General features: G+C 28.6%; 1 protein-coding gene across 2 annotated transcripts in view; it reads right to left on the bottom strand.

The window, feature by feature from the left end:
- The window catches only part of LOC107448832 (gamma-aminobutyric acid type B receptor subunit 2), a 274,252-nt gene extending 273,071 nt beyond the window's left edge, over positions 1 to 1,181 (bottom strand). For both annotated transcript variants that reach the window (XM_043051303.2, XM_016064184.3), the window contains exon 1: positions 302 to 1,181. In XM_043051303.2, the coding sequence (XP_042907237.2) occupies positions 302 to 580 (279 nt within the window). In that variant the 5' untranslated portion in view covers positions 581 to 1,181. The remainder of the gene's footprint in view (positions 1 to 301) is intronic.
- Positions 1,182 to 15,873: the final 14,692 nt, after the last annotated feature.

Here is a 15,873-nt window from a genome sequence, read left to right as displayed (position 1 = left end):
ATATACTTTACTGTGATATACTTCAGGTACTATTTAGATCTATTATTTATATCTAGACATTATATATTTAGTTAATGGGATGATAAACAATTTTCAATCATTATAAATACCTTACACTGTATAAAAATCCAGGATAAAATTACAGTAAATCAGTTTTTTTTTGCTCCATAAAATTTTACGGAAAAAAGTATCGACAATTAGTACTTTCCTTTTACCGGAATTTTACTCGGAATTTTCTTACAGTGTATGAAATGCACATTTATAAAATCAACTATTCGAATCTGTATATGATCAAACTTACCATAGTGTCGAAGAACTGTACAACCAATCTGTAATCTTTAAGAATCATAGGACTGCTATTAATGTGCCGAGCAGCCAATTTTATAGCTGGAACAACACCTCGACCTATAGATCCTTCAGTAATATTGTGAGATACAGGCAGAAACACCCCGATATGAATGTTTGTTTGGGTTGAGAAGGGGCTGCTGTTTCCAATGGGTTGAATAGACAGAAAGGCAAGAATATAAAAATGGAAGGTCGACTTGAGAAGACCACAGCTGTTTATTTTCACTTTATGCATGGCAACACTGGTTCAAAAGTTTTAATCAAATCTCACATAGAACGTTTTTAATATTTTCCTTTTAAAAGTCATTTTGGTTCGATGATTCATGCGATAAATCGTTAGGTACATGATACCAGTTACTTGATTTTGCATTCTATTTACAGGTGTAGTGTTGCATCATCCTGGTGTATTTATGTCAAATATACCCATTTTTTAAATGTTTTTAGTGGCAACATTTATTTAAAAAAACTTGATCCTTCTTTTTAACCTTAAACATGTATTATACGTTTAAGTGTATTTTAATGACATGCATTCAAACGTGTATTAAAAAAAAAGATTTTGATTCTTTTGAAAATATTTTGCGATGTGGAAAATGACTGCTTTCATTATATGTTTCGTTTGTACACAGAATGTTTTTACATGTTACATGCATAACATACACACGTGCGATACTTCGATTGTAGGTGTATAGTTAAAAGAAATTAATCACAATTAGTTAGCACCTGAGGAATGGCGCCAAAGTGCAAACTTTAAGGTTGAAAGTGCGTTGAAAAATTTAAATGCATTCATGAAAAATTTTGAACGTTCATTTATAATTGCTATGAGAAAAATGCATTTGAATTATTATGAATTTCAATAAAATTGAACAATTAATGAAATATAAAATTCTAGATAACATACTATTTCAATTTAAATTTAATCATTTTAGCATAAATATGTTAAAATATATATTTATATATTTTAATTAACTAATAGTTTTCACGAATTTAAGAAGAAAAAAGATTTTTTTTATTTTAAATTTTAAAAACAACTATAACTTAAGAAAAAAATATAAAATATAATCACTATTTGTAATTTTCTATTAATAATTTAAACATCAATAAATTAGATGCATGCTTGTATTAACAATGAAAAGAAATAGATTAAGTACGCCTGATAAAAACGTTTCAGCGTACAATTTTAAAAAAGATCTAAACATTTTATAAACACATAGTGTTTACTAACGACTCATTCCGTATACATAATAAGGATTTAAATGTTAGGTAAAAGTAAAAGAAAAGAATTATTCATTCTAAAATTTTCGATAAAATCATCCATACATTTTAAGAAACTGATGTCGCTAAAATTTTAAAGTTTCACCTTGTTCTTTACACTTCAATGAATTTTGAAGAGAAATTTTTTGCTGGTTTTTTAGATCCATTGGTTTCATCAGTATAAAAAGTTTTCGAATTCATTTTTCTTCACGATCACTGATTAAAATAAAACCAATTCATCTTTTTAAAACTTATATGATAAATTTCTTCACTTTCATTTGCTTCATTCGTTGAGAAAAAATCTTTTGAATCTGTTAAAATATCCGCTTTTACAACTTTTTGGAATAAGAGCCCAGGAAATAGAGGGGGCCGGCCTGGCCCAGGAATTTTTTCAATCGCGCCTTGTACGTGGCTTCCCTGTAAAGACGTTCCATTTCCACTGCAAGTGATTCCCTACCTGATGTCCCTTCCCCGTCTTCGATAGGTGGCGCTGACATCAATGCCCGGGATGCTCTGTCTGGTAATAACGTCCATTATTACTTTCTCTGTTTCTGCAAGTAATTTTACTATAATTTTGCTCGTTTTTTTTTCAACATTTCTCGCAGCTTTTCGCTACATTTTTTAACTCGTCAAGATTTCATGACACATTAGTCTCGGCATTTATGAAATTTCAAAATAAAAATGGAGGTTTATACTGAGCTTAAATTTTTTACTCCGGATAAAAACTCGTAAGTTTATGAAAGAACTTCTTATGTACTAAAAGAAACAAGAAAAGAACGTTTTATTTTACATTGTTCATTTTACTTTTTTACATTGTTTTTTTTCGTAAGACAATTATAAAATAAACATCAAGAGTTTTTTTTTTTTTTTTTTTTTTTTTTAAATTTTTAAAACACATTAATATTCTTATCAAAATAAAGCCTATTTTAATCATAAATATTTGATGGAGTATCATATAAACATTTACAGGCATTGCGTATAAACATTAAAACACCGTATAAATACCGTATATACATTTTTACAGCGTTTAAACTATAGGTTCGCAACGTAGGTGCTGACATACGTGGAAACGTTACTTTTAAAAAGTAATGAGTAAAATTAGAAGTACTTAAAGCAAAAGTTGCGAGTAACAACTACACATTTTTGATTTTAAAAAATAGCGAGAAAAATGTACAAGTACAGAAAGAGTAACGATTTCAAAGTGCATTTCGAGGAAATCGAAAATTCAAATTAACCTTCATTTTCATTAAAAGAAATGCTAGAAAAAATATATATATAAAATTTAAACTGCATTAAATTTAAATTTAAATTTATAAAACTTTAACAAGCAGGAAAATGTTGCAAAATTCATTGAAATAGTGAGCATTGAAATTATCTTAACACCAAACCAGAAATCAAATTCAGGGATTGCATATAAAGAAAAAAAATTCAAATTACGTTAATTTTAAAATTGCGACATTTTTGGACATTTTTTTCGAAATTTGTAGTGACTTTTGCAAAAAAAGTCATTGAGTTTTCAAAAGAACCGCCATCTTTCTTTCAGGAAATTGTAATAATTAAAAGTATTTGTAAAAAGAAGTTATATGGAATTTGTAATACATAAAATTTATAAATTTAAAAAAAAAAATGTTTCAAATATTTCGCAAACAAAATTTGTTTCAAGAAAATTTCTAAAATTTTTCAGAAGAAAGTAACATTTGCTTTTGACATTTTTGTTACGAATACAGGAACTTGTTTCTCAAATAAGTAACAGAAAGCAAGTAAAAGTACTAACTTTAAAAAGTAATGAAATACAAGTAAAAGTACGTGCTTTTTTCTCTTACTTTCATTACAAGTAACGAAATTAAAAGTATTGCTACGTATGAGTGCTGAGCACTTCTAGGGTAAAGAGTACTAGGAATCGGCAGAAGATCAGTAAGAACTTCTAGAAAAAATTTTCACTTTATTTTACACCCAGACACATCCCTCAACCATAAGCTTTCGCCCCCTTTTCCGTTTGTTTGGTTGTGCTGGAAGGAACGTGAAAGACAAAAATTGAAAACCAATGCACATGCAAATTCAAAGAAAAACTGATTAAACTGGAAAAAACTTATACTTTAAAATTAATAATTTTATTTTATTTTGAAATAGTATTTACATATTCAATTCTACAAGCTATTAATGAAGCAACTAATTGAGTAAAAATTTTAAATAAATCTTATAGTACAAACACCATTAGCACTTTCTTTACCACAAATAAATTTTAACACTAGAATACTTGAGGCAATTCTTTATTATGTGCTCAAAACTCAATCTATTTTTCTTAAAATTTTTACCAGGTTATTTAGAAACTTCTTACTTGATATTCATCATCATCATAATGTTACAATAGTTTCCAACTTTAATATTAATTTAGATAAGTTATCTAAATTAATATAGAACATGGAAAAAAAAGTTCGGATGCAATTACCGTACTCTAACGACATTTCTGGAAGAAAAAAGCAGCATTATTCTTCCGAATAAAACCAAAATTAAAAATATTTAAACCATTCACTTGGTAATTTTTCCGTTCAAATGGAAACAATGGCTTACTGGAAATTTTGGCTTTCAGAATCATAGTTCTTATTACCACATATTTCATAAAAAATAAAAATTCAAAAAAGAAACAGAATTTAATTGAATATGTTAACTGAATTTTGAGGCATCGTTCTAGGAAATCATGAGAAAATTACCACAGTTTACCTCATTTACCAAACTTTATCACATATTTCGAAATCATATTTTAACATTAATTTTACCGAAATTATTACCAAAGCGTTTCGATAAAAACTACCGAGATTTTAGTGTCCCCATAGAGTAGGTAGTAGAAGCTATGACAGCAGCATGATTAATATGTATTATATGTCTAAAAATTTTAACAGCTTTAAAAATAAGCTTTATAACAAAAATTTTATCTCAGGTAAGGGCGTCGCAAAAGTTCTGCTATACAAAGTGTAAAGTGGCCAAATTAGGAATGGAAACTAGGAATTAAAATTCCTAGAATTAATATCGCCTAGTAGTTGTTAACCCTTAAAATCTCTTGTCAATGAATGTCTAGAAAACATGTGGCTTTCCGGTAGCCGCCTGTTCGTACTAACATGAAAAACTTTGCCCATTTCTTAGATGCACTATTATAATAGGTTAATTTTTAGAGCGTAAGTGCTAAAATTATATTATATTTCGCTGAACTTCAATAATTACATTTCATTTTTAATTAAAACTGAAAGAAAACCTAATCAGAATAACAATAAATAACAGCTTACAAATGACTAATGTCGCAATAGAAAAAAGGGACTTACAATATTAAAAAAAAAAATTATATGGAAATAAAAAGTATATAATTGGATATGGTAATAATATGGAAATAAAAAGTATATCGTTGGATACGGAAACGAACAACTTAGTTTCGTAGTTAGTCCCTTCCATATTTTTGTATTTGAAGAGAGATAAACGTATGATGTTCATAACCGTCGTTGAACAGCCGACCCAATTTTGGGTTTACGACTACTAATGTTCAACTCCGTAACCTCGTTATTTTGCAGCCAATCCAGAAGGCAAGAGAACTCTTGGATCAAGGATTGGGAGAAAGTTACCTCAGTGGAGGACTTATTGTTGGAAGTATCATCATTTGCCTTACATGGAGAGGAAAACCATGAGAACCTCCCACGATTAGCCTGACGGCAAGGGGACTCTAACCCATGATTCGTCTACCACTTGGAATGTTTTACGTCAGCATTGTGGTCGGTGCAAGCTGGATGCGGAATTTGTATCGAGCAGTCATCATTGGTGTTTGAATCCCGTTCACCTCATTGGAAGGTAAATGCTCTATCCCCTGAACCACCACGGCTCTATTGAAACCTATGTCGGAGGATATCATTTAAAACACGACTATTAAAGATGAGATGCTGATGGTGGTGGGATATCCAAGAATTGCAGCACAAATAGGATTTAAAATTAAAAACAAAATTTATTTCTAGGGCACTTCTAACATGAAAGATTCCAGAAAAATGAAATACGCATAGCGTGCTGAAAAGAAGAAACAATGCAAGCACTCTGAATGATTTTGAATCTAATGATCGGATAATTGCGTATTAGGACACTATGTTAATGGTTCCAGTGCGTTACATTTAACACTCTAATTAATAAGTGCAGATGAGATTCCGCAGAAAGTACACGAAATCAGACACAAAATCATATTTTTTATGAACAAAGCGTTTTTTTTTCGACGAATTTAACAAATAAAAGGCAAATGTTTGAACCAATTTAAATAATGTATAGTGGGTATTAGATGCAATAATGAATTTAGCTGTTTAATTAAGTTTAAAAAAACACCAGTCGTTTTAAAAAAAACAAGAAGTTTAGCATATGTAAATCATATGATTGAAAATTAGGGACTGAGAAGAATTTCTAGCCAATGAGCTCAAGAACCAAGTAATAACTCAAAAATGGATGATGTACCGATCTTCCAATCTTGAGATCCACTCTTAAGGAAAACTGCAAAATGGAAATAAGGTAATAGTATCAAATAGATAATCCCAAGAAACTGAAGAGGCTGTATATTACCTGATTAAAAACTTCATTTTCTTCAAAAATAAATTTTAAAAAATGCAGTCGATATGTTTCAAGCACTTTAAAAATAGGTGCCCATGTCAAGACTTGCCAGACCTTAATAAGAAGAAACAAAAGCTATTTGAAATATTAAACGTAAAGTTGCCAACGAAAAAGGTTAAAATAAAGATGAGAAACAAGACAAGAAAAATCGCAGTATTTTTTCCACCTCAGTCACATCAACTATGCAATGGAATCATGTTTTATTCATATAAATACTGATTCTCTTGTTAACGACATTAGTTCTTCACCACCTCTACATTGCGCGTGAAAAGGCATTGCACTTGAATTTACCCCTCTCGGCCACTGTGAGTGTTTTTTATTCTGTTTTTTATCATTTTTTTCTTTCTCGGCTACTGTGGTTTTTCGTGTTTTATTACAAATTAGTTATACATGCTCATAACTTCATTATTGACAACATTAATATATATTTTTAAAAAACTTGCCAAAATTTAAAACAACCTGAATGCAAGGACGATAATAGAAAACCAAAGCATTACAGAATTATATTTAAACGCGAACTGAACAGAATCAAAGTAAAAAAAAAACTCATTATTGAGATTAGTTACAGCGAAAGGGAGATTAAAATTTTAAAAACTAATTTATTCGAAAAATTTAACAAAGATGAGTGAAATGGAATTGCTGAACGAAGAAAAAAAATCCTTAGTTGTACTTGTTTGGTTATGTTGTACAAAAAATAAAAATAAAAATAATGAAATTAATAATAATCAAAATATACGGTATTTTTTCGTTCGTATGGTATAGGTTTAAATGAAATTCTAGATTCTCTTAAAATTATTGTTCTGATAACCGCATATTTAGTAAAAAACACAAAATTGAAAAGAAAATTTAACCGAATAAATGGTTTTTTATGCCATGCTCTATGGTATCGAGATAAAAGTACAAAATTTTACCACATTTAACACCAAACAGTATGCTAATTAGACCGTATTTTATTTTTAATTTTACCAAAAGTCATAACCAAAGCGTTTCGATAAAAAATACGGCGATCCCATAATGCCAGAAACAAGTTAAATTTGATCATATTCTGGTAGTTTTCACCACATTTTTTTCTCGTTTTATTAAAACCTCTTGGTTTTATTATACTAAGAAACTGATTCTAATAATTTTATTTCCATCTTTTCAGTTCTTAATCTGTGTAATGAATGAAATATCAGACTAAAATAACGTTTTTTTTTACACCAAAATATTATATGTATACTTTAAAAGCTTTATTTTTATTTATATTCTGAAACTATATTTTTAACGGATTTATCTCGTTAAATGTATCGTAGATAATTCCTCAAAATATATTTGAAAAGTGACATTAATTTCTATAAGGTTTTCTGCTCACATAGTTAATCAAATAAAATCTTAAATTAATTAGATTTAAACAAAATTTTTATTATTTAGGATCAAAACTGAAATTTTTTTTCCACATTTTCAATATCTTTTTTTCTGCCAGTAGTTCAATTTTAAAATTTAAGTTTTCGCAAATAATGTAACATTTTGGCAACTTCATTATCATTGATTTGCTTTTTAATGATTCAAAATACCATGATTCAAAAAATCTGAACATAAAGACAATATATTTAAGTTTAGGTTAGATTGTTTGAACTTATATATGCAAGAGTCAGTTTTGGCTGAACGGTACGTGCAACTAGGTAAATGCACAACTAGATTAACAATTCTGTTCTGATTTTATAAAACTAGAAAGATGTATAAAAAAATAAATGTCTTATAACAATTATATCTACGGAATTTCTAATTTATTATAAATTTATCTGAATTGATCGCCATTAAAATTGAGTAATTTTAAAGGAAATTCATTTCTTAGTTATACTGTGATACAACTTTTGTTATTTCAATCAAAGCATATTTTTATTCATCAAATTACTAATCGTTCATAGCATACGTATCAGGTAATTCATGTATAATGGTCCAGTACATCCCTTAAAATTGATCTATTTCAAATTCATAACCGATGCTCATAAAATATTACCTTGAATTCAGCAATTATAACTAAAGCAGTGACTTTGTCTCTGACGATTATTTTTACCATGTGACATTTTTTCTGGAGGAACGCTAAGAGAACGCCATATTAACGCCAAAGAGAGTTTACCAACGGTAAAAATTATGAACACTTTCTAACTAGCTAAGTGCCAAAGAGGCACTTAGCTAGTTAGAAACCATATTTACAGGAGCTTTAAGACTGATGAGCTGTATACTTTTCTCAAAGGCGTAAGTAAAATTAATTGGCTTTTATCGCAATCGAAATTTCGAATAATATCTAACAAACCAATAAAATTAAAGTTAAGAAAGTGAGAAAAGGAAATAGAAAGTAATTATATAAACTACGCTTCAAAGCATATTAAAAAAGAGAAAATAGTATTATTTTTGGCAGAATTGAAACAAAAAATGTGGGTTAAATTACTGTCATAGTAAGTATTTAATGCTAAAGAAAGTTTCTCTACGTTTTAAAACTGAGCCCAATATTTTTTTTCCTTCTATCTTGACAAAAATAAAACTGCTTCCATTAAAAATAATATTACATTTAATCCATTCAACAAAAAAAATTTGATATTAAAAGTTTATTGTAATTCCTTACTCAGCTGCACTTTCTTTCTGTTGACAAGTTTTAACGCTTATTTTATTTTCAATATTTTCATAAAAAAAAGTTTATACCATATAGATTTGATTTAAAAAAGTTTTTACTTGTTTCTATCTAAATTGATGAGGATTTGAAGATGTGAAGAAAAAGAAGTTCCAATGATGCGAAAATATCTCTCCAATGATCAGAGATATGATGGAACGAAGAAAACAAAAGGAGTGAAGATAACACAACAAGCACACACTTCTGTTTTGTTCTATCGCGTTTGCAGGATCGTGGCATGAATAATGTATTGTTGTTTTTCTTTGGCATGATAGTTTAGCGAGTCTTTTTGTTATTATTTTTTACCTACTACCTCATGTTAACTTTGAAAAAAGCGAAAATAAATTTGCCTATGGCACTTATGCTAATGGCTCTTGGTATCCTGTCCGTTAGACTGCACGTAGGGATACAGAAATTCCTTATTTTCTTTTTGCTACTAAAAAGACTTTTGCTAGAAAGAAAACTATGTAAAAAATCTGTCTTTTTTAATCCAGATGGATTGCCGGTGGAAATTTATCTCCGTTTTTCATAAGAGATAAGGCGAATTTAAGATTGCATCTAATTACCTGTTTCAAAACTTATTTATCGTTAAAACTTCCAAGTTTTTGTAATATCCTGAATAGGGAAATACAGCGAAAGTATCGCATTCAAAATAAAATAATTTTAATACACATGTTTGATACATTTGATGCATACGCTGATAGATATTTTGTTTCGAATTGGGCCATCATTTCATTTATATTTGATGTAAGAAGTTAAATAACTGAAAACAACGGTCAAAAAATCAAGTCAGATATTTAAAATTCGATTTCTCAGGAGCTATTCGACCGATTTTACTGAAATTTTGTATTTTGCCATGTAAAATTATATTCTTTAAAATGATGCAAAAAATTTTATACCCTACAATTCAAAATGTTTTTGACTGTCATTAAATAAAATAATAAAAAATAATAAATATTTACTAAAAGTTATTTTTTGAGTGGAATTATCTTCGGACAAACGAATTTTACAATTTTGTTCAAAAATTCTTCTATTCGCTTAAAAAGGTTTCGAGATATAGCGAAAAGAGCAAAAAGTGAAATTAACATTAAGGGGTCTAAGCTTTGGACCTCCCTCCTGACCAAACTATTGGGACCCTATTTCCCGGATTGCGGCCACCCCTATATTTTGCCACTCAGAAATCCAAATCCGTTACAAAAAAGGTATGTTTGTTCAGAGAAAGTAGGTTTTTGTGTTTGATATCGTAACTTAAAATATCGTCTGCATAATTAGCATATTTGAAGTCCCCCTTGAGCCATGAAGATTGAGAATGTGAAGATCCAATCATTAGCTCAAAAGTTATTCAGGGTGGTCCGTTTTTTTTGCGCACTGAACATAATTTTAAAAAAATAGGAAAATAAATATATTATTATTCCTCACTGATAAAAAACGGTATGATCAAAACTATCTGAATACGGTAACATTTACCGCGTTTCTGGCTCTATGCGAATGCCGAAAAAATGCGGTACTTTTTTGCCGAAGTGCTTTGGTAATGGTTCTTGTAAAATTTGCAATAAAATACGGTTTTATACTATGAGATAAAATCTTGTAACTGATGTAAAATTTGCTATTTCAATCATGATGCCTTACAGAAGGGCAAAATTAAACATTTATTCGGTTAAATTTATTTTTCATTTTGTATTTTTTAATTAACGGTAGGGTAATAAAAATTAAAATTTTGAAAAGCAGAATTTTCGGTAAACCGTTACCCTATAAATGAGGGAATTACCAACTGAATGGTTCAAACACTCTACATTTTGGTATCTTCATCAATATTTTTTTTACTATAAATGCCGTTATTATTCAATACATTAATTTTGCAGGTTTATTTTCTCCCACAAATATGCGTAAATTAATGTGATTTGTAAATTGATTGAGTAGTTGTAATTGAATTGTAATTTGATGCAAATTGATTGAGTAGTAATTGAATTGTAATTGATTGTAATTGAATGTAAATTGATTGAGTAGTGCTATGGTAGTATAAGGTGACAGCATAATACGAATTTAATACGTTCCATTAAATTCAATAGATTTAATCTTCCTAAGTCATACCTATTTAAAAAATATACAATAAAAATAGAGTTGGAAAAAAGCGCAATATTTATGTAAAAAAAGTGCAAAAGGAGTAATCGATTTTCTAGGAAAAAATATATAATCAATTTTAAATGTTGAAAAGATTTCCACAAACTTATAGTTCTTTTCAATTGCTCATCAATTTATCATACCATGAAAGCTGAAGTAGAAACACTAGAAAGCAAACTATGTACCCTATTGTTTGTCGATAAAAATCGAAAAAATACTTCGTCTCATAGCAACAATCCTCGGTCTGTTTAAAAGCAAATACCCGTAGAACCAAGAATAATATATAGATATATTTATATATATATATATACTGTATTTGAAACGCATTTTGCTCAAAATCATTATTTTTGTTCGTTGTTCAATATCGTTTCCTACAAAGTACCATCTTTTCGAAAATTCTGGGGAGGGGTCAGCTGAGAGAATGTAATAAACGGGAAAGCACCCCCTTGAAACTTTTGACACGGAGAGTCAGCCATGAGTGAAATAATGTAACATTTGTCTCTTTTCTAATGAGAGATCCGTAAGTGCTTTCGTTGGTTTTTATAGCCACCCTTCGAAACTTTTCTGATAGATTTTGTTCGTTTTTCGATAACTTATCGAGCGTGAGTGTACGTGACAATTTTTAAAAGGCTTGCAATGACATTTTTTTATTGTGAAAAAATAAAATGGTGCAAGAGTTTTTTTTTTTCTTATAACTATTTTGAATGATTTACACTTTGTCATTGATTTATATTGAACAATGGCACAAGTCAGCTAATAAAAATTTTATTTGTTTATTCTGTGCGGCTAATTCAGGGAATTTGAACGCAAAGGAAGAAAAAATACACCATCAGCCATAATATATTTTAATTTATTTCATAAACGGCATTGGATATCTGACACATTTCTGGGTTTACGACTATTAATGTTCAACTCCGTTGCTTCGTAATTTTGAACCCAAACCAAAAGATAAAGAACATCAGCCTATTTGGAGGACTTTTTTAGGGAACTAACTAGCAATTGCGTTACATGAAGAGGAAAACCACGAAAAATTATCTTGGTTAGCCAAACGGCATTGGAATTTTACGTCAGAAATGTGTTCGTGGAGATTTGTCAACAGAATCCGTATCACTGGGATCCAACCTAAGTCAGCTCATTGGGAGACGAGCGTTCTCTCCCCTGAGCCCCTATAGCTCTCTAACATAATATAAAACACTATACTACTAGTTTCACATTTACTTCTTGGAGCTTTTCTTTTTTAAAAAACAATTTTATTTCTTCTTAGAAGGTGAGAAAATATTTATTCCATTGAAAATGTAATTTTCGTCATCTTATCTAGTAGGAAAGGAAAGACAGGAGTAAGATTACAAACTAATAACAAATATAAATTCTTATGCAAAGGCTTCTTTTCTCAAATGCAGATAAATAAATTCGTCATTTCATTCACTAGAATATATAAGAGGAATTTGGACGACAGATAAGATTTCAAATACATAGCAACATAAATCAATATATAAGTTTATTTTCATGAATGTAGAGAAGTAATTTCCCTTCGCTACTCCTTAAAAAAGACACAAATATCACAAAAATTATAATGAAAAATAACCTATCATAAAAGAAAAATTTAAAGAATTAGATAAAGAATTAGATATAAAAATTAGTACTAACCATAGATGATAAAGGTAATGTGCAAAAATCTCATTTCAAGATGTCTGTATTTCGCTTCAATATCGTCCCAATCAGAGTATTGCGAATGTGTCCAAGATTTGTATTAGAAGCGCTAAGGTTTATTTACGTATTAAACTCATCGACATTACACATCTCCATTTTGGATTTAATTTTCTTTATCAATATTCAAGCTCATTTATGGATTATGCGAACTCCTCTTCATTCCGCATCGCCATTTCGGATTTAAACTTCTTTATCAATGTTCAAGCTTATCGTAAATAAATTAAATCACTCATCATTTTTAATGTCATGAGTTATATTTTAAAAATATTTTTGGAGGAGTAAAAAAGAAACTTATTCAGGTTACTCGTTTCTCTGCCGAATTGCGAACATAAACGAACTATTACGAATACAGATTAAAGACGTACATTTAAATCACCATTACTCAGAAAGTGATCTTAACTTATATTGTTTGAAATAGTGCGCAAAGAAAAGAAAAAGATATCACCCTGAATAACTTTCGTTCCAATGATTGGATTTTCACGTACTAAGTGTCAATATTAATGGTTTATGAGGGTGACTGCAAATATGTTAATTATTTAGTGCTAACTATATTAATTAAGTTGCGAAATAGGACACTAAAACGTACTTTGTCTGAATAAACAAATATATATATATACATATTTGGATTCTTAACCTTCAAAATATAGGAGATAGCTACAATCTGGGAAATGTGGTCCCCATAGTTTGGTCAGGAGAACGATCCAAAGTTTAGACCCCTTAATGTTAATTGTACTTTTTACATTTGTAGTCATATTTTTAAAACTAATTAAGCAATTAACAAAAACAGCTTCCCCCAGTCTTAAAATCCGCTTACCCAAAGATAATTTCCTGCAAAAAATCATTTTTAATAATCTTTTATTATTTTTTATCATTTAATTTAATTGTGGATGATAAAATGTTGAATTATGAGGCATAAATTTTTCGTAAAACATATTAATCTTCATATTTTTCTATTGAAAAATCTAAAGTTTTAACTATTTTCATTTGATAGAAACCGAGAAAAATCAAATTAATTAGTTTTAAAAAAATAGTTTGGCAACAATGTAGAAATATTTAAATGGGGCGATTAATATTTAAATATGGTTAACTTATGAGGAACTTGATTTACGCGAGCATAGCGTGAAATTTTATTCATATTTTTTTCCCTAATAACTGATGGCTAATCCTTTTTTTAATTGACATAATGTTTCTTTTTAAGTCGTCTAAAAATTTATTCTTAGTTTAGTAAAGAAATTTGAATAAAGCATTTTATTCAATAAAAAATTTATTCCAGGAATGTCGAGTTTTAAAAGATCATGTATCTGATAGAATGTGATTATACATCAGTTTTTTTTAATTTTATTTTTCAGTTTGTTTTTTTAATAATTGATATAATTTCAATAATATACATACGTACGCATGGATTTGGAATAATATATTTATCAATTTCTTCAATATTTATTTTATAATTATTAATACGAATGCGTAGTCAACATTTTTAAGCACCTTAAAATTTCTCAACGTCTTATATATCGTCTTAATCATAAAATAAACTTTTTAATTACCAGACCACGCGTGTTTCATAGAACTATTTTATCAACTACTTAATTAAATTTTAACAATTCTCAAAATCTTATTCTTTACGCTACCGCGTACATTATTTTTTCATTAATATACCAATCAATTTTTTTAGTACTTTAATTTAGGCTTTCCTTTGAAATAAAATTGCTTTTTAAATTCCTGTCAAATTTTTATTAAAGGAAAACTTAGAATTATTACAAGCTTGTTGAGAATTAAATCTATTATTATCAAAAAATTATGGACATACAATTTTATTTTGGAGTTAAAACTTATTCTCACCCGCTAACTTTAAGAAAATTACCCTTCAGAAAAATATGTTTTACCATTTGAAAAAACTTGTTTAAAAAGCTGTTATTTCTTAACTTTAGCCCAGTTCAAAAGGAATATTGTTCTACCAAGAAAATGCTCGATATGCCTTATTTTGTTAAACAACAAATACTAAAAATAGAAAATTGTAAAAAGTTATCTTCTTCTTTTCTTCGGTTCCTTTTCGAACTTCAGAATTTCCTTAATACTGAAATAAGATATATTAAAAGATTTTTGAACAACAAATTATTTTACAGCTGCAATTAATATGTTTAGCAAATAGTTTTAATTTCGTTTTAGAGATTATAAATAGAAATTATTCATTTATTTTGCCGTAAAAAATCTAGAATGCATTTATTCACATGAATTCATTTATGCTCAATTGAAGCGTGACAATGATTTAATTAGCCACAGAATTGAAATCTGTTTGGACGTAACATTTAATTGCTCGAAACAGTTAGAAAAAATTTTAAACTAGTTAAAATTATTAGAGATTTAATACTTCTTTATTTTGTTAAGAATGGCAGGAAAGATGAGGAAAAGTAGTGTACCCTCATACTTACTATTCATACATTTAATCTTGTTACTTGTGTAATTTAAGCAAGAAAATAAAATAAAGAGTAAAATATAAGCCCTATTGAAATATGTCCTTAAGTATACGAAGACATATCTAAAATTGATTTTGGATCAAAGAATAGAAAATATATTTTACAAAAATTTCGAAGAGGCTGGAGACGTTACTTGTTCGAAATAATTGACATTTTATCTACTTAACTTTGATTCCAGGAGAAGGTCATTCCATTGTCTCATTCGACTTCTGAAATTTCAATTGTGGACATCCTAATAAATGTTTTAGCAACAGTCAAATTATAAATAAATAACTATAAAAAATTAAATTAAATTAAGAAAACTTCTTTGAATTTGAACGTTTTGACAAATTATTTATTATAATGTTTTTTTAATCTAAGAGCCAAAACCATTATCTTACGTAGAACTAATTTTAATATCGCTTTAAGTATTTAAATTTAATATACTGTGTCACTAAGTGAATGATACGCAGAAATTGAAAAGGGAAAATAAAAGTTTCATTGTCTACAAAAAATATAAAAATAAAAGTCGTCATAATTTGAGCGCTCAAAAATTCAAGTTACGGGCTATTTACGCCTAGCGAGCTCTAAGAATGGCGACGTTTGAAGCAAACGTTTTGCACTCTCAAAAATAGCAATTGATTTTGACTCGGCAGAAGTGATTGAAGAAAACTGAAGCTATTTGAAATTAAAAAAAATTATGGTTGCCAACGA

The sequence above is a fragment of the Parasteatoda tepidariorum genome, chromosome 2 (genome assembly GCF_043381705.1).
Source record: "Parasteatoda tepidariorum isolate YZ-2023 chromosome 2, CAS_Ptep_4.0, whole genome shotgun sequence".
Taxonomy (NCBI): domain Eukaryota; kingdom Metazoa; phylum Arthropoda; class Arachnida; order Araneae; family Theridiidae; genus Parasteatoda; species Parasteatoda tepidariorum.
The sequence above is the reverse complement of the archived record's forward strand: the minus strand, read 5'-3'. Positions and strand labels throughout refer to the sequence as shown.